At 37.5% G+C, this 22631-nt stretch overlaps 1 protein-coding gene and 1 pseudogene across 1 annotated transcript; both read left to right on the forward strand.

Annotated features, from left to right (window-relative positions):
* The first annotated feature begins 756 nt into the window (after positions 1-756).
* ZNF330 (zinc finger protein 330) lies at positions 757-13723 on the forward strand. The gene is made up of 10 exons (XM_007999861.3): positions 757-971; positions 2206-2331; positions 4247-4266; positions 4367-4437; positions 6521-6600; positions 8778-8904; positions 9377-9481; positions 10651-10697; positions 11743-11860; positions 12927-13723. Exons 2-10 carry the CDS (start codon positions 2212-2214, stop codon positions 13199-13201), a joined length of 963 nt encoding a protein of 320 aa, XP_007998052.1. The 5' UTR covers positions 757-971; positions 2206-2211; the 3' UTR covers positions 13202-13723.
* A 7637-nt stretch (positions 13724-21360) lies between these two features.
* Positions 21361-21885, forward strand: LOC119621864 (probable ribosome biogenesis protein RLP24 pseudogene; annotated as a pseudogene).
* Positions 21886-22631: the final 746 nt, after the last annotated feature.

The raw sequence follows: 22631 nt of genomic DNA on the forward strand, positions 1-22631 counted from the left end.
ATTCTTTGAAAATACCAAAAAGCTGAGAGTGGTTAGTTGGCTATTAAAATCTAAGAGTACATTCCAGAAGGCCTCTTTGGTAGCAAATAAAGGGACTTTTATCTCCTCCAGTGGGAAGGCAGAAAAAGCAGAGGAATAGGCCCAGTACTAAATCCTAAGTGCGGCAGAGCTCTAAAAGAGATTATGAAACCCAGCTTGGTCGGCTATGCATAGGTCAAGGTGCTTGATCGGAAGGAGATTCTGATGCAGGGGGAGGATCATCAGGTTTCAGTTAAAAGCGGGCAGAGCACACATTAGAGGCTGAGAATGTGGGATGATTTGTTCACAAAGGAATGGAATCCAGAGGGCAAAACAGAAATAAGAGACAGGGGAGGCTAGTACTGAAGTTCATCAGGCAACTGAAGGCACAGCTTAGCGCAGCAACCAAGAAAAGGTGGGATGTGACGCACGGCAGATGAAAGGTTTCCAACAGAAGTAAGCATGAATTTGCTGTTTGAGTCAATTGATCCAGTCCCAAATCTGTGAGTTCATTTTCCTCTTCCTTTTAGATTCCTCCTTTTTCTAAAAAAGTAAAACTAAGGGGGCCTTCCCCCGCTTTCCCTCCGTCTGCTTCCCTATTTTCCCTCGCATTTCCTGCCTTTTCTTAAGATCCTCTGCTTAGGAATGGGGCATTGGCCCCCGCAGGTGTGGGCGGGGAAGGGGCGGAGCGAACAGAAGTGGGCGGGCCCCTTCCTGTGACGTCGGCCGTAAGGACGCTGCTGTCGTAAAAGGACGTCCGGTTCGTCTCCTAGTGTCCGGAACCGGCTGTCAGCCTCCCTGGCTGTTAGTACCTTCTTTCCCGGAGTCCTGGTCCACTAGTTGGATTTACTGCTGTCGCGGGCGGGCTTCACGCCATTCCCTGTCCTTCGGCCCCCTGACTGTGTCCGGCCTCCCGGTGAAAGTGAGCTAGGTTTGCCCGGAGCGCGCACGAGGTAGGGTGTCCCTCGGGCGGGTGACAGTTGCGGGTCCCCAAGCCGCCTGGCGCCTCTGCCGCTTCTCCCCTGGATGCCCCTCTGCCCCACTGGGTTCTCCAGCTCCAGGCTGGACTCCTAAAGCCGCAGTGCCACGTGCCTGTTTCCTCACTTGGTGACACGCGCAGTGCCCGCAAGAAGTTGGAGTGTTACCGGAAAAGGGCTTGAACCCATATAAGTCTGAGAAGAAGATTCACTCTTTTGAGCATGCAGAACAAACTGGAGGGAAAAAAAATGAGATTTAACTTTATCAGAGGATTCAAAGGATATCTCTGAGGACGCAGAAAGTTCATCCGCATGATTACCTCGTGATTATTTTCTGAGGTTCTTTGGCCAGGGCAGCGCGCCCTCTAGATTTTGTCATTTTACATACTGGAATGGTGACTTAGTGGTCTGGGCGTTACGTTACCGAAGTAACCACCTATTAAATGTGGCTATTTTTCAGTTGCTACCGTGCTGCTTACCACCGGTTTTTTTTTTTAATTGAGCATTCAGTTCAGAAAACTTCAGTTTAGAAGAATCTTGTATTTCAACTAAATAATGAAAATTAAACATACTCTTAAACATAAATTTGAACCCCGTTAAAATTACATGCTCACTGGGTGTAGAGGGAAAAGCATTTGTTAAAGATTCAAAGCAACTAATACCTTAAATGTCTTCGGAATGTTTTGACTTTGTAGTTAATAGTGTTATTTGTTGACAGATGTTTTGTTTACATATTACATAGGAAAAATTAGACTTGTTTTACTTAAGGTGTTGGCAGCGTCAGGTCATCTGAATATATAGCTCAAAAAGGTGATATAAACTGGGTAAATAATGCTCTTTTTAATTTTTTCTTTTTTTTTTTTTTGCTAATGAGATACATGATTCATTTGTTTTAATGAGTTGCAGAATACTTTATCATTGGAGAAACATTTTTCTTAGTGGGAAAAGAAAACCAGTTTGTCTTTTAGGGCAAATTTTTTTGACGTTTACATTTTTAGAATCGTAAGTGCCAATAAATGCCTTGTTTTAAGGGTCACCCGCTTCATTTGGAAAAATACGTGCTTAACGTTTCGTAAGGCTTAGAATGTGCTTAGTTATCAAAAGGATAGAGTTTAACAAGAATAAGAATACTTTGTTATACTATTTCTTAGTTTATTAAAATAGTAAATGCAGTCAATTTTATCTTTTCTGTTCTCTTGTGTCAAAATAGGGGAAAATGCCTAAAAAAAAGACTGGTGCGAGGAAGAAGGCTGAGAACCGCCGAGAACGTGAAAAACAACTAAGAGCATCAAGAAGCACTATAGATTTGGCCAAACATCCATGTAATGCTTCAATGGTATCAGCTTTTTTTGATATCAGTTGATAGTTGAAAAAACCATATATTATTTTATCTGAAGTACACCTGAATAAAATTTTAGTGAAGACAGTGTTTTTGCATATATTTTGTTACTGAATTTAGTATCTTTGGCTCGTCCGTTGATTTCACTGAGTAGCAGTGATTCTTGTTGGATTTTATATTATTTATAAAACCTAGCGTATTACTTCACATACTGTTGGTGATAAAGGTAGATATTGGACAAGAATAGATAATAGAAACTTTCATTTTCCAATTTCTTTAATGCCTCAATTTGTCTTATTAGTTGGGTTTTCATCATATTTTCTTAGCTATTCTTTCCTTTCTCTTTTCTGAACTTCCTACTTAACATCTGTTGGCTTCCTGTTCTATTACCTTATCTGCATGTGCTAAGTGGGTTAGTCCTGATAATTTCTGGGCTGCTTTGAATGGTTGCTGCTTTTGAAATACGCTTTTTGAAATACGTGAAAAAACAATTATGTCATCATTTCCTCTTTGCTTTCACTGACTGTAGAGTTATTCCAGTTCTCCCTATTTCTACTCCTTTCTTTGTTTTTCTTTTCCCACTGTTTCTTTTTTTTCCCTCTTCCTTTTGTTTTGTCAAACATATATGAATTGTTTAATGTAGCTTAATTTAGCAAACGTTTATTGCGCATCTACTCTGTGCCAGGTGTTATTTCAGACACTGTGGATGGTGATACATAGATGAATTACATGGTCCCTATTTCCAGAAGTTTATAGCTCAGTTATCTTGTATATTAGGATTTGTTTGTTTATAAATGACAGAAATCTAACTTAAATTAACCTTAGGGAAAAATAGTTTATTGAATGGATAATGGAATAACTCATATTGCTGGGAAGGGGAAGGATATACCTGGGACTCAGGGACAATCGGAACCTGGAACAACTTGTTGTTCTGTCTTTTGCTTTTGTTTCTTCTTCCTTATTAGTTCCATTTTTTCATGTTGTTTTACTCCATTTGTTTGGTTTCATAGTTGCAGGTAGCTTGCATGTCTCACATCACATACTGTTCCTCAGAGAAGGAAAGAACTCTGAAAGGCTGGACTTGACCCAGTGCCTGTCCCAGGACTAACATTTATTGGGGTTGGTTGGGAGAGGCCAGATTACATAGCACAGATGTGACAGTGAGGCTCTCTTCTGTATGTAAGAGTCCTTTCCAGAGAAGAGAGGTGTTAGGCAGAGAAAGCAATAAATGACTGGCATGCCTAAATATATATAATGACAGCTAGATTTTGGAAGTGCTTCAATAAAGGTACAATGTACTTATTAGGACTAAGAGGTGATAAAGTTGACTGTGTGTGGAAGGGGTACAGTTCACAGAGGAGGTGGGATTTTCACCAGAACTTTCAACAGGTAGTAGGCACTTTTCAGGGAAAGTATTAGAATAAGTAAAGACATGGAGAAGAGAGAATATAAGACATATTTGGGGAATGGCTGACCATTAGTGACTTGAGTCTAAAAAGAGTAGGCCAACAAGGTTTGGAAAGTGGTTAAGGGCCAGATTGTGGAGAGTTTTTAAAACCATGTTTAGGGCTCTGGATTTTCTGTGAACTTTATTATTTTGTATTCTCTCCTGTTTCTTATGTTCATTCTGTGATATTTTATTCCTTACAAACAACTGAAAAATCAACTACCAATGTGTTTAGCCTCCTTCGTGATAATGCCACTTCTTCCTCTGGAATCTACCCAGACTCTCTCTCTTACATACCTTTGTTATTTAAGCATGGGTAGATGCTTGTATACATGGGTGGAGTTGGAGCTTTAGTGTAGTGTCACTTAAATTTTAACCTGAAAAGCAGGTTATTCTTTGTAATACAAGTAAATTTGCAGTTTTCAGTCTGCAGAAAAATTAATGTGATATTTTTATATGTTACAGGAATGTGACAAGTGTCAGAGGTAAATTTTATTTCTTTTTCTATCTACCTTTAATAAAATTGTCCCTCTGACCTTTTATTTGACATTGACCATATTTTAAAATTTTATTTTACATGACAAGGCGGCAGAAGAATAGAGCATTTTGCTACTTTTGTAATTCTGTACAGAAGTTACCAATTTGTGCACAGTGTGGTAAGTAAGTAATAACTAAGGACATATACTTTTTATAAACTGGTAGTTCATCAATTTGAACTTGGGTGGGTTTGTTGCTATTGGTTACAGTGCTTATAATTGGTTATAATGTTATGCTTTACCATTAAAAAAATAACAAAATGTGTTATGTTACCTACCAAAAAACTATCAAGTCTTGATTTTGTCTCTTTGATGTAATGCTGGAAAATAATTAAGGTACAATTTAGATACAGGTTACCAATAAGTTTTTTTAAACAATGAAAGATCAGATTTTAGACATAACATTTGGGGATCCTGAACTTTTAGTTATACTACCTTAGTCTTGTCAGTATCTATTTGTTTACTTATCTACATTTTGATTCCTGCTGATATTACCTGCAGTGTGTTAGACCATTGGGAATAATTTTATTCCACATTTACCTGCTACTTATTTTGTGATCAGTAGTTTTTGAGTTTGATGCTTACCATGTGATTCATGAGTTTCCTCACATGTATTCTCAAATTATTGAAATCAAGTTCCTAAGTCATGTGTCCAATTCTTAAGTATAGGTGGAGACTTGTACCCTGAAATGATTATTCAAAATAAAACTAAATGTTAGCAAGATGGGTGTTTCCCAAATAGCCTTCCACAGACTACCTGAAATATTAATGGATATTTCTTGAAAAATATATATGGGTATACATTTGAGAAATATTGCATGCATCCTCCTCTCAGTCTCATCTGGGAGATTTCTATTATATATGTTAGAAGTTCTGAAGACTTGCAATAAAGAAACCGTTAACTTTATTACTCTAGATTTACTTCCCTCCCCAACTTTTGATAAACAAGTATCACTTTTATTTATGAGATAATAATTTCAGGTAGAATAATTTGGGGTATGCCTCATTTAAATGTGTTTATATATAATAATATTCCAGAAAGTTAGTAGTGTTTAGGGCTATATCCCTGAATATTTCTAGTATAGTTCTAGATTTCAAAGAATGTATCTTTTCAATTCTACAGTTAATGAGAAAGAGAAAACTGGCCTATATGGAACACTCATGGTAGTTTTTATAGCCTTGTTTCATAAAACGTAATGAATGTAGAATGAGAAAATAGACTTTGTGGAAGATTAAGAGGTAAGATCTTGCTAGGACTTACCCATATTTTGAGTGTCTCTGGGCTTAAATTTTGTAGTGCTGTTAGATGGATGCATTTCTCATTTACTGACTCTTAGTGCTGGACATGGAACAGTTGGGTAACTGCTGCCTCTCATTTCCAGTTCCTCTTCCCATTTCCTATTGTCTAACTTTGTTCCTTAGGGAATCAAGATAATGGAAAATGGTTTCTTTTGTGTTCCATTTTGTGGAGTCTCAGATGGATGATTAATGTCATCATTAATTCTCACATAATATCTGATAAGCAAATTTCCTGATAGTGTTTTGGGTTGGTAATTTAATTTGCTTCTAGATCAGAGGTTTAGTGGTTGTGTGGTGATTTGTAGCTGTATCACTGTATCGTTTATTATGCTGATTTGGGCACCATTTCAGAATTTTGCTGGGAAAATGTTTAACTGGGGGCTTTCTTGTAAATTTTTATGTTTGGATAAAATTACATTAACTTGATAAGTTACATAATCATTTGGTTTGGTTTGAGGTATTCTGTGGAAATAAATGATAACTTCAAACCACAATTTGTATTGTGAATTATAAAATGTAAAATTTATTATAAAAAAGCATTCCTTTAAAAATATTTTGAATAATCTGAAGATTCATACGTTTTTAAACTGTTAAAATGATCATTAGATTACAAAGCATAACCTGTGATTTCTGATTTAGTACAAACAAATTAGCATATATGTTGTTGTATAGTTCATTTTACAGATTTATTAGTAAATTTGAAGTCTGAAAAGTCTGATTCGAGTAATGAAGTCTCAGTTACATCTATTTTCTCTTTTTAGTTATGTAAACAGTAAATACTGATTCAATTTCATTAGTTTTTAAATTATTTCCTCAGGAACTTGGGCTGGATAAAAGAGGAATTCGTGAGTACTGGTATGTATTCCTTTGCAAGACTAACAGTGCAAATGTTTCTCTTCATTAGGGAAAACAAAGTGCATGATGAAGTCTTCAGACTGTGTCATAAAGCATGCTGGTGTATACAGTACTGGCCTTGCAATGGTGGTAAGCTTCTTCTTATCTCTTAGACTAGTACGTTTTCAAGGATAAGAAAAAGACATTCTGATCAATGGTTATTTTTTTCTAAATGTCACTGCTTTATTCCTTGTTACAATCAATCTGTAGTTATCTGGATTATCAGTGGCATGCTTTTTGTATGATTTTCCCTTAGTACCCACTTGTTTCTAGCTGCTTCTTTCTTTCTTATTAGGAAATATACAAGGCATGGAAACTTTTCATGCTGATCTAAACAGAATTTCATTTATTAGTGGTACCTTTCTAATATCTCTTAACCAGGCTTCACAAAACAGTATTTAGTGTACTGAAAGCCCTGCTTAACCAATGTTTAAGCCTTTGCTTAAATAAGCAACCTAGTTCTAACAGAACCTAGGATAATAGTGTTCTTTAACACTTTACATTTCAGAAAAGTGTATATATTTAACATACCTCTTCTTTACATACCGGATTTTTTTTTAAGTAAATTCAGCTTTTTGAATAATAAAAACAATTGGATTATGTGATGTATTTTGCTTTTTACTAAAACATGTTTTCCTTTTAAATATGAGGTAACTAGTTTTACTGTATTGTTGTATGATTTTATGTTCAAATAAAATTTTGTTCAAATTGTAGTCCATGAGGAAAATGATACTGTATTTATGTCAAATGGAATATTTTATTTATGGTAAATTTCCAAGAACATATAAACTTCTATTATGAGGGAGACCTATATTTCATATGTGCATATATTATAGAAGCAAGGAGCGAGAATTATCTTGTGAATTGCTATTTATTTTAAATATAGGATTGTCAATGTTATCTTTATTCAGAAACCCTTTCAGTCTTCCTTGGTAGCTTAAGTTCAGTCAAATTTGTTTTTTAAAATCACTGTGTGTTTTGAATGTGAATAATTTCTTCTTAAAGAAAACATTTAAGTAGAGTCATATATCATTAGTTGTAAATTCTAGAAAAGTGATTTTCTGGATATTTTATATTTGCCTCCTCAGATTCCCCCTGAGAACAGCAGGAGAATAAGATCTGGTGTTCATTCTTTCATCTCACTCCCTACCAGGTTATCCTGGTTTGGTTTTGTCTTTTCTCTAAGGACCACAGTTCCTCTCTGTATGGTCAGGTAGTCCTCTCCTGTTTGTCCTAAGTCCTTCCCTGACCTCTGTAAATTATCTCTATTAAAACTCTTCTGGATTACCTAGTTTGAGAGTACCATCTCTTTTTTGCAAGAACTCTGGCTGATCCAAGAGAGATAGTTGATGATTTGCTAGCTATACTGATAACCCATTTTTGCAAGTCAAAAAACATTCTTCCTATTTGTTGTTCGCTACATTTGTTTCAGAGTCTTGAATAATAGAATACTGAATTGAGATTCTGAAATCCTGGCTTTAAATCTCACCTCACCTGTAATCTAACTCTGGGACTTGGATTTAGTCTTGGGCCCCATGCTTTTCCTTTATAAAGGAAAGATTGTCTGATCCTACTCTCTTAAGATTCTTTCTAGCTTTTAATATTCAATAGGTGTCAATGTTTTATTGAAACACATATTGTTATTGTCTTTTCTTGATATAGAATTGGAGAATCTTACCCTGTATTTTAGTTCCATATATTTTACTTTAAAATTTTTCCACAAAGAAGTGTAATTATTATTAAAATATAAGTTTCCATAAGAGAAAAAAAGCTGGCAAAAGTTTCATATTTCTCAGTAATTCTAGAAAAGCTATGCAATTATTTTATAAATTATATAGATAAGAAGGTGTTTTAAAAATCAGAAATGGTAGTATTTAAAAATTCAATTTAGTTACAGGAATTATTATAGACAAGAAAGCTTAAACTGTTGTCTCCTCCAAAGTCCATTTGAATTAAATTCATTTTGAGGAAAACACTTCCAACTCTGACTTAATTAAATAATATTAGGGTAAGTGTGCAGTTTACCTTTTTTTCTTTTGATACGTAACTGAGTTTTGCATATTGTGAGTAGCTGTTAAGTTGTTTTTCAGAGAACCCTTTTTAATTTTGGCTTAGAGTGAGTAGTAAAATTTTTTAATGAAGCTACCTGCTATCATTGAGGGTTGATAAATTGCTAAATGTATACAGTTTTTATGGTTGCCATGGTTAAGCAATGGTTGCAGGTGGTCAGGTGATAATGACTATCTATTCTTATTCCTTGGTTACAGGGTGCAATATGTGACTTCTGTGAAGCTTGGGTTTGCCATGGTAGGAAATGTCTCAGTACACATGCCTGTGCCTGCCCTCTTACCGATGCTGAGTGTGTTGAATGTGAACGAGGCGTGTGGGACCATGGTGAGTCACTGGACACAAGTAATGAGCTTCGTTATAGGTGAAGGTTGACTTGGAAACATTTTGCATGCTATTTTTGAGATTTTTTTTCAGGATACTGTCAATCCTAACTAGTGGTACTATTTAGATTATCAGCGTAGTTAGAGAAGGGATGTATACTATCAGTTATTGTCAATGCTAGTATTGTTTACTCAAACGTGGAGGGGAGTTGGGGTGGAGCAGGTAGTCTTTTTGAGCGTTGTGAGTGTTATATGAGTAGCTAGTGGATAGTAAGAGCCCCCTTTTTTCAGTTTCAGTTTAGTTTCAAGGACTTCCAACAGTTTTCATTTTAGCTTTTATCAGAAAAAAAATGGCTGAACAATTTTGGTGTACCTCCAAAGTAACTTGCCATCTCTTCTAAGCAGTTTTATAGATAGGAGTTTTTCTTAATTAAAGTTTATCTTATTTACATTTGTATTTTTTTTTAATCCAATAGGAGGCAGAATATTCAGTTGTTCTTTTTGCCATAACTTTCTCTGTGAAGATGATCAATTTGAGCATCAAGCCAGCTGCCAGGTTTTAGAGGCAGAAACATTTAAATGTAAGTTTTTAAATATTACATGTTCTTTATACCCAAGATTCTGAATAGTGTATTAATCTTAATGAAAAAGGAATCAAGTTTTTTTATACTGCTTCTCATGAACTGTAATTTAACTCAATCTTTATTTTCTGTTTCTAGAAAACGCTCAGAACAGTCGGAATATAGTTCTAAATTTTTCAGCAGGGATGCCACTGGCATATTGGTTGGGCCAGTTCATCATTTTGTAGGCTTGATTTGATTAGGCATTGCAGGACTTACACCTTTCCTGGTTCAGACTACCACATGTCATTTTTACCTTCAAATTATTGTAAAAACCAAACCCTCACCCTTCTTCCTTCCCATTTCCAAATGCCCTCCAGTAAGAGATACCACCCTGTTTGTTTCTGCTAGTTGGTTCCAGTGATTCTTAGACAGGACTGTATATCAAAAATACCTGTGGAGGTTTTAAAACTAATGTGGATGCCCAGGTCTCATCCCTGGAGATTCTATCTTTTAAGTCTGTGGTGGGTGCCAGGCACCTGTATTTAACCTACACACAAAATTCTCATATATTTTCCAGTTGAGAACCAGCATTACTGACTGGGATAATAGTGTCAACTTTACAGATGTTTCTTTCTTGGAAGGTTCATTGAAATGAGACTCCATATAAAACAATAGTATGTAGTACTTGGCATTTAAAAAGCCCTTTTTAAATAGTAGTTACTATTATAGGAAAAAGACTGAAATTCCCCAGGTATTCTCTTCCTTTAATTTGGTTCTTGTTCTGTTATGAAATCCTAATTCTTACACTTACTTATAAATTTAAAGTAGATAAGTCATCTCTGTGATATACATACAACATACATACTACACACACACAATATATGTGTATGCATGTGTATATAATTCTTACAATATTTATATATAAAATTCTCAAAGATTAAAAGAGCATCTTGAAGTATATATCATTTTTGAGCCTTTCTTAGCCTTTTGCAGAATGTATAATAATAAATTTAATTATTTTATTTGCAGCATGGGAGCTTTGTGTGTTTTATAACATTTGAACCCAAAAGACAGGCAGCTGTCTATAAGGCTGTATTTCCATTGCAAGCTTTTAGTGATTTGATAAAAGACAAAGGAAAATTCTAAGAACGTAATAATGGGATTTAAGATTAATCTCTTTCCCACAGGTGTTTCGTGCAATCGGCTTGGTCAGCACTCGTGTCTCCGTTGTAAGGTATACCTATGCATTTTTTCTTTTTAGATTTTGTTTTTAATCTTTATACCCCTCCACCAGTCCTTGGATTATATGTAGCTATAATTAATGTATAAGATACCTTAAAATTATATAGTTCAATTCTTTTATTTTTGAGATTATGGAATTGAAGTTGAGAAGGCTTACATGACTTTCCAGTGGTCATCTAGTCACCTTGTAGTAGAGTTGTGACTAGTGCACATTTCTCCGGAATCCTGGCTCTGTGTTTTAATGGAGAACATTCTGACCAAGGTGATGAGAGTCTATTTTAATTAATGTCAAAATGTACCTGCCTAGAAGAGTTTGGGTAAAGATTTCCAAATTTTTCTGTGTCCTTAGGCCTATTCTCTAGCATTTGTTCATCAAAGATTACTAAACAGATGTAGCCAATGCCCTTCCTCTCAGAAGCATTTCTGTAGTTCTTATATTCCTAACCCTATGTCTTATTTATCTTCCAGTTCTGTTCTGGTTTTACCAAATGGCGTTCAGGCGTTGTCTGTGTTGTTTTCTTTGTCTGGAGTACTTTTCCATCTTTGCTTACCCTATCGCCCTTCCATTCTTCATGTCGCGATTAAGACTTCGTGTCTCTAAGATGGCTTTCCCAAATCCCATGTCTGCTTTAGTGCTCTTCCCTCTGCACTTCCCCTTCAGTGCTTAGTGTCTTGTAATTGCCCTTTCACTGTCTCCATCCCCAGTTAGACCATACACTGTGTGAGAGTAAATAGGCTGTTCACTATTATTTCATTTCGTCAGGGGCCTTATGAATACTGAAATATTTTTGAACGGCTAAATGTACTTACATATCATACTCAATATAGTTAGTCTGCCTTGTGTTAGATCATCGTTCAGAAGAGTCCTGACAAAAATCATTTCTGTTAAAAAAAAATGAAATGAAAAGTGTGACTGGTCCCAACAAAATTCTTAATCTCACTGCCTTAACAAAGCTATATCTTTAAAGCAATGAATACTGTCTTTTTGTATATTTTTACATTTTTATTTATTTACTTATTTTGCTTCTCCTATATAGGCTTGTTTCTGTGATGATCATACAAGGAGCAAAGTGTTTAAGCAAGAAAAAGGAAAACAGCCTCCTTGTCCTAAGTGTGGGCATGAAACGCAGGAGACTAAGGACCTTAGCATGTCAAGTAAGGCCCTTAAGATACTAAGGAAGTGATTTTTGCTTTCATACTTAGACAAAGTTTATCTTTTTTTTTTTTTTGGTCTATTTTTCTTACTGCCCCTTATTTGAAAAGATGAATGTGTTCTTTTAAGCAAGTGGAATTTTACAGCTTGGGAAAATATGTCGGTAAAGTTTTTCAGTTTTACTTAAATATACCAATATTCATTTTGATATTTGGTATTTGCCTTAGTTAATGACAGCAAATACTGAAATTTAAGATAAAGAGTGATTTTTTAATTTTTGTTGAAGCTTCCTTGTTAAATAGTTGAGTAGCTATAATTCCTTCATATTAAAGTGGTGGTAATCTTAAGTACTTAGAAGTCAAATTTACTCTGAAGCTATCTTAGGCGTGTGGTATTTGAGCACCTATGTTTATTTATGTAATAGCACTACTATAGGAAATTATTTTATGGTTTTTATGTAACTTTTTTTGTGAAGTAATAACACTACTATAAGCATGCTTATAGTAATGCAGCTCCCAATTTTGTTAAAGAGAAATTTGACTCTTAACCAGACATATCAGAATGGAAGCATAATTCTAAGTGACTGACTGCCTTGTTTAATCATAGATGTAGCTGCACAGTGAGATGAGACTGATGATTTTGCTGATCTTCCGCACTAAACTTTGTGTCACTACTAAGGCAGAAGAAATGACAGGCTTTGTTTTTCAGGGCATCTACATTGTAAAATAGCTGTCTTAAGAAAAATGTACTGATATGAAATCAACTGTATTCTGTGATTTATGTGATTTGAAAATAAACTGTCAGTGACCAAACAGAAGGTATTTTAGTTTTAAACATGCCTGATTACCTCTGGAGTGGTCTGTTGGTCTAGATTTAATGAAATGACACTGTAATTTTTATTTTTTTATGGTGTGTATATAGACTCAGGTGAAAAAATTAGGAAAATATGACCTATTTTTTCATTTGGGATTAAAGCAGCCAATGAAATTCATGAAATGTTATAGAGGAAGATGAGAATGTAGAGAACTGGAACTAACCAAATGCCTTGTACATGTCTGTCTTCTATAGCACGCTCCCTGAAATTTGGCAGGCAGACCGGAGCTGAAGAGGGAGATGGAGCTTCTGGGTATGATGCCTACTGGAAGAACCTTTCATCTGATAAGTATGGTGATACCAGCTACCACGATGAGGAGGAGGATGAGTATGAAGCAGAGGATGATGAAGAGGAAGAAGAGGAAGGCAGAAAGGATTCAGACACTGAGTCATCAGATTTGTTTACTAATTTGAATTTAGGAAGGACCTATGCTAGTGGCTATGCTCACTATGAGGAACAAGAGAACTAGGGAACAAGAGAACAAGAGAACTGCTTGTCCTCTAGTGGCCATGTGTGAGAGGAGCAGAAGTGGGTGTGTGCACTTGATGAATTGTGGGTGGATGTTCAAAAGTACCTTAGCCAGTTAGCCTTGCACAGAAGGCTAGTTACACTTAATGGGCCAAGCGATAGGATGTAGCGTTTTTATAGAACTGATAATCAGGCTTACGGCATAAGAAAAATGAATTTCAAATGTAAGATGTTTATTGATCGAACCAATTGAAGTATCATGGATTGGATTGTTACTGATTTCAGTAAAGTAGTATGTTTTGCCAATTAGATACATATATACAGGATAAAGGAATAGGATGGTAATATATTTGTTTGAAATTAAATTACTCTTTTTATTAAAAAATACTGCTTTATTCATTTGTCTGATTTTGTAAAATGTAATGAGTAAAATGAATTACTGTATTTTTCCTTTTATGTCCACAGAATGAAAGTCATATGTTGTTATATTCTAAATTTTCATTAAATATTCATGTCACCTTGAGTTGTCATGATATGTGTGTTTTAGTATTTGACCTATTCTCTTTCTTCACAATGTATATCCTCAGTGGTACCTATTATTAATACCTTAAATGTAGTGATAAGGTGACTAGTTAGCCATTTTTCAGAGATACAGTATCAGAAATAGTATTATTACAGAAGCTTTACCCAGGACATTTTATTTCTCTTTGAATAAACCTATTATTTCACTTAAGTACTTTTGATATTATATTTAATTTTTTGTTCTGTATTTTCAGTTTGTTTTGGAAAGCATTCCAATTTTTTTACAAACTGCTTCAGTTTTTGCACATACGGAAATAGGTAGTAGAGACTATGGTATACACTTAAAGATAAGCAGCCCAGGCCCCATCACTGATGATAGGTGGAGGACAGTCCTGTCACAAGTCCCAGTTGTTACAACTTACACTGGCAGGTAATAGGGATTGGGTAGTTGTAGAAGGAAAGACAGTATCTGATTGCCTGACATTTTAGATGTATGGAGAAAATTGTAGCTATGAGGATAACAGGGTTGGATGGCCATTGTCAAGCCATTTTTGTTCTATAGAGGCATACTTAACAGCCAAGGACAATAACAGGCGATGGAAAGCTAGATGTCAAAGTTAGAGGGCCTCTGGTGGCATATGAAAAAGCGTTTCATCTTTTGCAGTAGGACAGCTTGAAAAAACCGAGGACCAAGCCCAAGACTTAATAGTTTCAAAGGATAAACTTTGAAGACAGTTGCCAGCCAAGGTAAGTCTATTATGCCAACATTGGCAAACTGCTTGGAAAAACCTGTGACCCTGACAAATGAGATGGAGACATCTGAATCGATGGGGCTGGAGATTTTTACTCCCCAGTCTCCTGAATTTCTGAGCTTTCAGTCATAGCCCACCCCTCCATGTTAAGGGCAAGCACTCCCTGCTTCATTCTCAGGCTGGATGACAATGCAGAGACTTCTTTCTTCAGGAAACATGCTCCCTTCAAGACTTGTCCTGTCTCCAGGCCATTATAGTTAGTATCTCCAGGCCTAAAATTAAGGTTAAGTGATGATAAAGTTAAGCAAAACTCAGTTGAGGTGCTGGAAGTGAAGTGAGGGGAAACAGACTATACCCCAAAGGAACTGCAAGAATTAGGAAGAGTTGCAGGAATATGTTTGAGGTTGGAATCAGTGCTTAAGAGGATCAAAACATAAAATTAGGTAGGAGTTTGATGGCAGCCCCTACACTGGATCTTTGGATTGCTAAGAGTTATCTTAAATTAGAGGGTTTTAATACCCTGGCTAGGATCCTGTGAGATGGTGTGAACTCATTACCAGGATGGCTTCTTGAAGTTTTGAAAAAGTAATGGTCTTTTCTGAGCAAAGTCGAAACACTAGGATTACTATGACATGTTGGAAGAATGGATTTAAAAGGTTATGGGAATTGGGTATGTTGGAATGGATTGGAAGATGAGATGATTGTGTTCCATGGGAAGGCTCAGTGGACACACCATTGAATAGGGCCGTAGAAACCTGCACTGATGATGGGGTATAAGCATCTCTAAAAATATGTGGTAGCTCTCAGTGGGCCATATCAGATAGTAGGAAAAGAAAACAGTTCAGCTTGCTGATGGCAATGTATGACAAGATTCTGAAAAATAGTGGCTAAAGTGGCAGTGCCCAACTGCCAAAAGTCAGGGGGTTACAGTTAATGAGAAAGTGAGAGTGGTAGTCAAGGGGTCCTAACCTGCAAAGAGTTATGGAGAAGGCTAATGTAACATAGCACTTTAGGGACAAAACAAATGGGTAGCCAACATGAATACTACGCAGTTTGTCCCATTAGATAAAATTAAGGATGGATTACATGGAAGCTAAGGGTAGTCACCCCAATAAAAAGCTAGCATCCCTTGCTCAATTTCTGGGCCTGAGTCACTTCAGACCTGGAGCCCAGACTGAAGAGGTAGCTGGGTCCCAGGAGGAAAGACATGACACCATGGCATCTGTACAAGGTAATGATTCCCTTTGGTGTTTCCTCAAAGGGACCCAGAGCCATTTGGTCTGGTAATTCTAAGCTTAGGAAAGGAGAAATATAAGGGATTTCAAGGATTGTTGAACACAGAATCTGAATTGACATTGATATTCAGATAGTGTCCCTGTTGCTTTGTAGGGGATGAGGGAGGAGTTGGGTTATACAAGGAGTCCTGGGCAAGTTTAAGCTTACAGTAGTTTCACAACATGTGTGGAGGGCCAAGTGAAGCCTCTGACACTGCCTACCCTTGTGTCTTCTTACTTCAGCCAGTTAGTAATACACAATAGTGTCACTTGCAGGATGCAGTACCATCCTTAGGGATCTAAAAGATGCAGAGATGATCATCTCATCACATCTGTCAATTCACCATTTTGGCCCCTGCAGAAATTTTATGGATCCTAGAAGGTGGTGATAGACAAGCTCAACAAAGTAATACCCTTGATTGCAACTGCTATGCTAGATGTGGTATCTTCGTTAGAGCAGATGCATGTGGCCCAAGTGTATGGAACATCATCTTGGTTCGTGCAAATGTATTCTTCTCTCTCAATAAGAGAAGGGAATCAGAAACAATTTGCATTCACACAGAATGGGCAACAATATATATTTATAGTTTTGTAAACTACACCACTTTATCCTAAAGAACATAGATCTGTTACATAATGACTATGTTGAGGCTGGATGAAGAAGTGGCTAGACCATTGAGAACTTGGTAGGAGATGTGTTCCAGAGGGAGGAGATAAAGCTTATGAACTTTCAGTGGATAAACCTTATAAACTTTTTGCCATACTCATAAATTTTTCAGGGTTCCAATGGTGAGGGGCAGTTTGATGCATCTGATCTAAAGTATAAAGCAAATGAAAACATGTATTCTCTTACTCTGAGGAAGGAAGCACAATGTCTGGTGAGCCACCCTGAGTTCTGGAGGCAGCATATGTCACTCCTGAGGATAGTGTCCCGGCCAGTGTAACAGCTGATGCAAAAGGCTGCCTGTTTTAGGTGGAGCCCCCAGCAGGTAAGAGTTCTACAGCTGGTCTAGGTTGCAGTGGAAGTAGCCCTACTTTCTGGGCCACAGAGTGATGCTACTATATTGGAGGTATTAGTGATGGGATAAGTTGTGCTGTAGCAAGCCTCAGCAGGAGAGTCACCGTGCTCATCTCTGGGTTATAGAGGAAGCTTATGCCATCTGCATTTAGAGACTCATATACTCCCAGAGGCAGACAGAATGGTTTCCAACTTATCAAGGCCTATCTAGTTACCACCACTGCCAAATGTCACCTGTCAGCAGCAGGGGCAACTGCTGCACCCTTGATGGGGTATCATCACTTGGGGAGACAAATCAGAGCAGCCACCCCAGAAAGGCTAGTGGTTCATTATCAGTGGAATAGATCCACATTCTTGGAATAGGCTTACCTCTCCTTCCTGCAGGGCCTCATCCAGCATTGGTACCTAGGGGTTTATGGAATGTTTGATTCACTGGCCTGAAATCCCACATAATATATGTAGGCCATGGAATCATCTTTAAAGTAAAGAAGTCTGCAGTAATAGGCCTGTGACCATGGGATTCACTGTATCATATAGTGCACCACCCAGAAACTTCCTGCCTGATGATGTGGTGCAGTGGTGTGCTGAAAACACACCAAAGCAGCAGTTCAGAGGCAATACTCTGTAACAATTTCATACCATCCTTCAAGTTACAGATAAGCGTTGACCCACAGGTATTCCTATTCCAATGTGTTTCCAATAGATAAAGTGCATGTGTGGTAGGTTGAACAGTGTCACTTTAAGGTCATGTTCTTCTGGAATGTCAGAATGTGACCTTATTTGGAAGTAGGGTCTCTGAAGATGTAACTCACTAAGATGTCAGCTAGTTAGGCTAACATCTTAGGGGTTGGGCTTATATCCAAAGGTTAGGTGGGCTCATATCCAAAGATGATGAGAGGACACACAGACACACAAGAAAGAAAGCCATGAGAAGATGGAGTCAGAGATTGGCGTGATTCATCTATAAGCCAAGGAATGCTAAGCATTGCCTGCAACCACCAGAAGTGAGAAGAGAAGCATGGAACAGATGATCCCTCAGACCCTCTAAAAGTAATAAACACTGCCAACATCTTGATATTGAACTTCTGGCCTCCTGAATGGTGAGAGAATACATTTTCTGTTGTTTTAAGTCATCCAGTTTGTGATAATTTGTTATAGCAACCCTAGGAAGCTAATATGCCATGGGAATTAGGCATGGAAGCAGGAGTTGCCACCACTCCCAGTGATTCACTGGGGAACATTATGTTTCCCATCTCTACACTCCTGGGTTCTGAATGACTAGAATTCTATGTCCTCAAGGGGATACCTTTCTTCATGGGACCCAGTAAGTACCACCATTGGATAATAAGCTGTGCCTGCCACCTTGGTATTTGTGACTTTTTATGTCTAGGGACTGTCACTGTCTTGGCAGAGATAAGTGTCTTTCTTCATCAGAAGGAGGTAGGGCTGCTCTTACCTGATGGGGATAGGGAGGATTATAAGTGGAATCCAGCAACTCACTTGAGTTTTCTAGGTGCTCCTTTGCCCATTTGTGACTATACATGAACATATATGGACATAGCCAACAGCCACAGACTATGAAGGGCATAGTGACTAGACTCTTCGGGATGAGGGTTTGGGTCATGCCACCAGATAATTACCAAGACTAACAGAGGTGGTAGTTGTCAGGTAACTTTAGGACCTGCCCCAGCTTGAGAGAGCTGCCTTGGCTGAAATCAGATCCTTCCCAAAGCAGACCATGCATCTGGTGACTTAAGTGACTGGTCTGGCTAATTTAGTCCAACACGGCCCATCATGACAAATAGCTATGAAGTTACTATCCCTATACAGAATCTAATAGTTGACACTTAAGAATATGGGGGTAAATATGCTTCTTCCTCTGTGTTTTGGTCACGGTTTGGCAAACTCCTTGCTGGAATACTGTAATGATGTATGTAAGGTTGACCTTTATAAGTCACCTAGCAGCTTCTGCTCATGCAAAATATACTAGTCCGTTTCCGAAAGTGAATAGACCATGTAGCATGCTCACCTGTGCTTTAGAGAATGGCTGGTTACTTATTTGCCTAATGAGAATAAGTCAAAGAATGAAGCTTAATATATTAATCCCTAATAATATTTTGTGGAACCAGACATAGTACAATGCTAAATCAGGCATATGGAAGCATTTTAAATAAGAAATACAATGTAGATAGAGGCAAGAGCTTTCTTTTTCTTTTCTTTTTTTTTTGAGTTGGAGTCGCAGTCTGTCACCCAAGCTGGAGTGTAGTGGCCTGAACTCTGCTCACTGAAACCTCTGCCTCCGGGGGTCAAGTGATTCTCCTGCCTCAGCCTCCCAAGTAGCTGGGATTACAGGCATGCACCACTGTGCCTGGCTAACTTTTATATTCTTAGTAGAGACAAGGTTTCGCCATTTTGGCCAGGCTGGTCCGGAACTCCTGACCTGAGGTGATTTGCCCGCTTTGACCCTCCAAAGTGCTGTGATTACAGGCGTGAGCCACCACACCTGGCCTGGGCATTTTTGATAAAGAGCTTTGGTGGGAAAGCAAAATAATATGCTAACTGCAATTTGCTGATTTGTATAACTCAATTTTGCCACTAAACAGCAGCACTTTTACATTAAATCCAGGTAAAAATTCAGTTAGCATTTGCTACATGCCCGTCGTCAAAATGCTAGAATACTAGGACAGATGAAAAATTTAAAGGTAAATACAGTATTATGTAAGCTGTTAAAGCTCACATTTTATTAGAGAAAATAAGACGCAGTACAAGGTTAATAGTAGCTAACATTTACTATGTATTCTCTGTACAGCCCAAGCTGCTTTACCTGCATAGGTGCTTTGAAGTCTCACAGCAGAGTTAGGGTACAGTATTTAGCTCCCTGAGCAAGCCAGGCCAGTCTCCTCACCCTGCTCTGTCTAGAGCTGTTCTAGTAGCAAACTGCCTGTGCTGCTAATGTGATCGTGGCACCAGAGCACTGTTGCTGCTGCTTCTGTCACTACAAACTAGAGGATCTGCTGCAGCAGTAGGGACCACTGCCTCTTGTCACTTGTGGGTATAACCTGATAGCATCTCTGGTCACAAGTCCTGGGGTTTCTTTTATTGCCATTGAGGTATGACATACAGTCGGATTTGCTTTGGGTCCACTTTTGTGTAATGGAGAAGCGCAGGCATAGTAAAGCCTCATGGGAGTGACCTCTAACAAATGGGAAACAGAAATTAGTAGATAAACTTACTCCCTCTTCTCCCCTTTCACAGTAACTTCAAATGTTCTCTCTGAAGACATCCTGTGAAATCAAGAAATCGGCTTGTCACAGACTCTGGCCATACAGGACTCTACCCTGTGAGGTTTCTCTCCCCTCTTCACCACTTGGTTTCTCCTTCACTCACCCCTGCTTCTGTGGGATTGCACATTTAATATTTTCTGAGGAAACTGGGCTAACGCAGGTAGAAGTTACCAATACCAGGCTGAATGTGTGCTTAAGAAAAGTACAAAGGAAATGTAGAATGCGAAAAGGTAGAAATAAAAACTGGAGTCACTGTGGAAGGATTTAAGGATATTCTAGGCTGGACACCGATGGCTCATGCCTGTAATCCCGACACTTTGGGAAGCCGAGGCGGGTGCATCTCCTGAGGTCAGGAATTTGAGACCCGCTTGGCCAACGTGGCAAAACCCCATCTCTACTAAAAATATAAAAATTAGCCAGGCGTGGTGGTGGGTTCTTGTAATCCCAGCTACTCTGGAGGCTGAGGCAGGAGAATCGCTTGAATCCAGGAGTCGGAGGTTTCAGTGAGCCAAGGTTGCCTCACTGCACTCCAACCTGGGCGACAGAGAGAGACAAGAAAAAGAAAGAAAGAAAGAAAGAAAAAGGATATTCTACATGGGGAGGGACTTCCTAAACAAAGAAAACATTTTTCAAATAAACAAACCTAGAATGTGTTCTTTAAATCAATAAATAATCTTGAAGGTGATTTATATTTTTTGATGAAATTTGTGTTATTCAGTATTTTCTTTAGAAGTTATTTGACTTTTGTAGGCATATGGTAATTTCAGTTCAAAATTGATTTTACTTTGTTAGCTCAGCATCACTGGCTCCAAATGATTCCTAGCTTTCCTACTTAAATGTAGGAATGTTTGAAAAATCAGTATTTATTACATTTAAAGATACCTGTGTATAATTCTAAAAGAATATTTTTCAAAAGTACTCGCAGCACCTTTAGAATAAATTAATCATTTTCCTAACTGATTTCAAAGGAGCAGCAAATATTTTTGATACAAAATTACTGATATGTTTGCATATATTTTACTGATTCATTTTCAATTTTGGGATCAAATACAGCTTCAAGTTCTGGGTTTATCATTTCTTAAATATTGAGATCTTTTCCTAAGCTTCCTCATCTATAAGGAGAGGGTAATAACTCAGAAGGCTATTTTGATGATTAAATTAGATAAATGCATCTGAATTCTTTTGCACTATTTTAGGCATAATACATCGTAGCTCATAGTTAAATCTCTGATAGGGCAGAAACCTAGAACTCAGGTGTCACTTCCTCTCAAGCTTGGCGTGCGTTTGGTGGGGTCCCATGTGGGTTCAACATGGGTATCGAGAAGTGTTATTTCTATTCGAGGCCCATCTACCCTGTACACGGCATGATTGCAAAGTGTTCAGATTTTGCAAATCTAAATGTCATAAAAACTTCAAAAAGAAGCACAATCCTCGCAAAGTTAGGTGGACCAAAGTATTCCGGAAAGCAGCTGGTAAAGAGCTTACAGTGGATAATTAATTTGAATTTGAAAAACGTAGAAATGAACCTATCAAATGCCAGCGAGAGCTATGGAATAAAACTATTGATGCAATGAAGAGAGTTGAAGAGATAAAACAGAAACACCAAGCTAACTTTATAATGAACAGATTGAAGAAAAATAGCTACAGAAAGTTCAGGATATCAAAGAAGTCAAGCAAAGCATCCATCTTATCTGAGTCCCTCTTGCAGGCAAAGGGAAGCATTTGGAAGAGAAAATGGTACAGCAGTTACAAGAGGATGTGGACATGGAAGATGCTCCTTAAAAATCTCTGTAACCATTTCTTTGGTGTACATTTGAAAATGCCCTTTGGATACTTGGAACTACTAAATTATTTTATTTTTTACAAAAGGTCACTTAAGTGAAAAGCGATTAAAATACATCTTTCCTACATTGCCATCTACGTAACATCAGATATTACAGATGTTAGATTGCATCTCAGTGTTAAATCTTCACTGATAGATGTACTTAAGTAAATCAGGAAAATTCTGCTTATAACTATAGAAGTGAATTGTGGATGTAAAATGGTTATGCCATTTGGATAATGGCGCTAGGCAGCATTTGTATAGTAACTAATGGCAAAAATTCATGGCTACCAACATATAAAATAAAATATTCTTTGCAGTAAAATATTCCCTTTGTTAATGTTATGGGGGGAATACAAAAAGGAACTAACAATTTGTATGGCAGTGTCAGATATTATTTTTATTTTAGTATTTCCTGTTTTGGTTTATTTGCCTCTTAGAAGAGCATAACGACATTGTTTGATAAAGCCTAATTATGCAGGACTGCTTTGACCTGGTTTAACCCTTCTCATAGGTAGTTGTGGATGTTGGGGATGAGAACTGAATAATCTTTGCCTGGAGTGACACTACACTCTAGAATTTCCACTTTGGAGAATATTCAGTTCTAACTTGTGATTCCTGGTAGAACAAACATTTTTCTAGCTCAGCAACGATCTAGAAGCAGAGTAATCCCAGCACCTTTTAAAAGTTATTATATGGTTTTCTTTTAAAAAGCTCCTGTTTTTGGAAAGTAGAATTTATGGGTACAACATATGTTCA

Source organism: Chlorocebus sabaeus, chromosome 7 (genome assembly GCF_047675955.1).
Source record: "Chlorocebus sabaeus isolate Y175 chromosome 7, mChlSab1.0.hap1, whole genome shotgun sequence".
Taxonomy (NCBI): domain Eukaryota; kingdom Metazoa; phylum Chordata; class Mammalia; order Primates; family Cercopithecidae; genus Chlorocebus; species Chlorocebus sabaeus.

Bases quoted from the DNA above. Each gene is read 5' to 3' on its own strand.
- ZNF330 (XM_007999861.3), top strand. From the start codon at position 2,212: ATGCCTAAAAAAAAGACTGGTGCGAGGAAGAAGGCTGAGAACCGCCGA. The intron at 4,438-6,520 runs GTAAGTAAGTAA...TCTCTTCATTAG, and splicing joins ACCAATTTGTGCACAGTGTG to GGAAAACAAAGTGCATGATG. The intron at 6,601-8,777 runs GTAAGCTTCTTC...CCTTGGTTACAG, and splicing joins GTACTGGCCTTGCAATGGTG to GGTGCAATATGTGACTTCTG.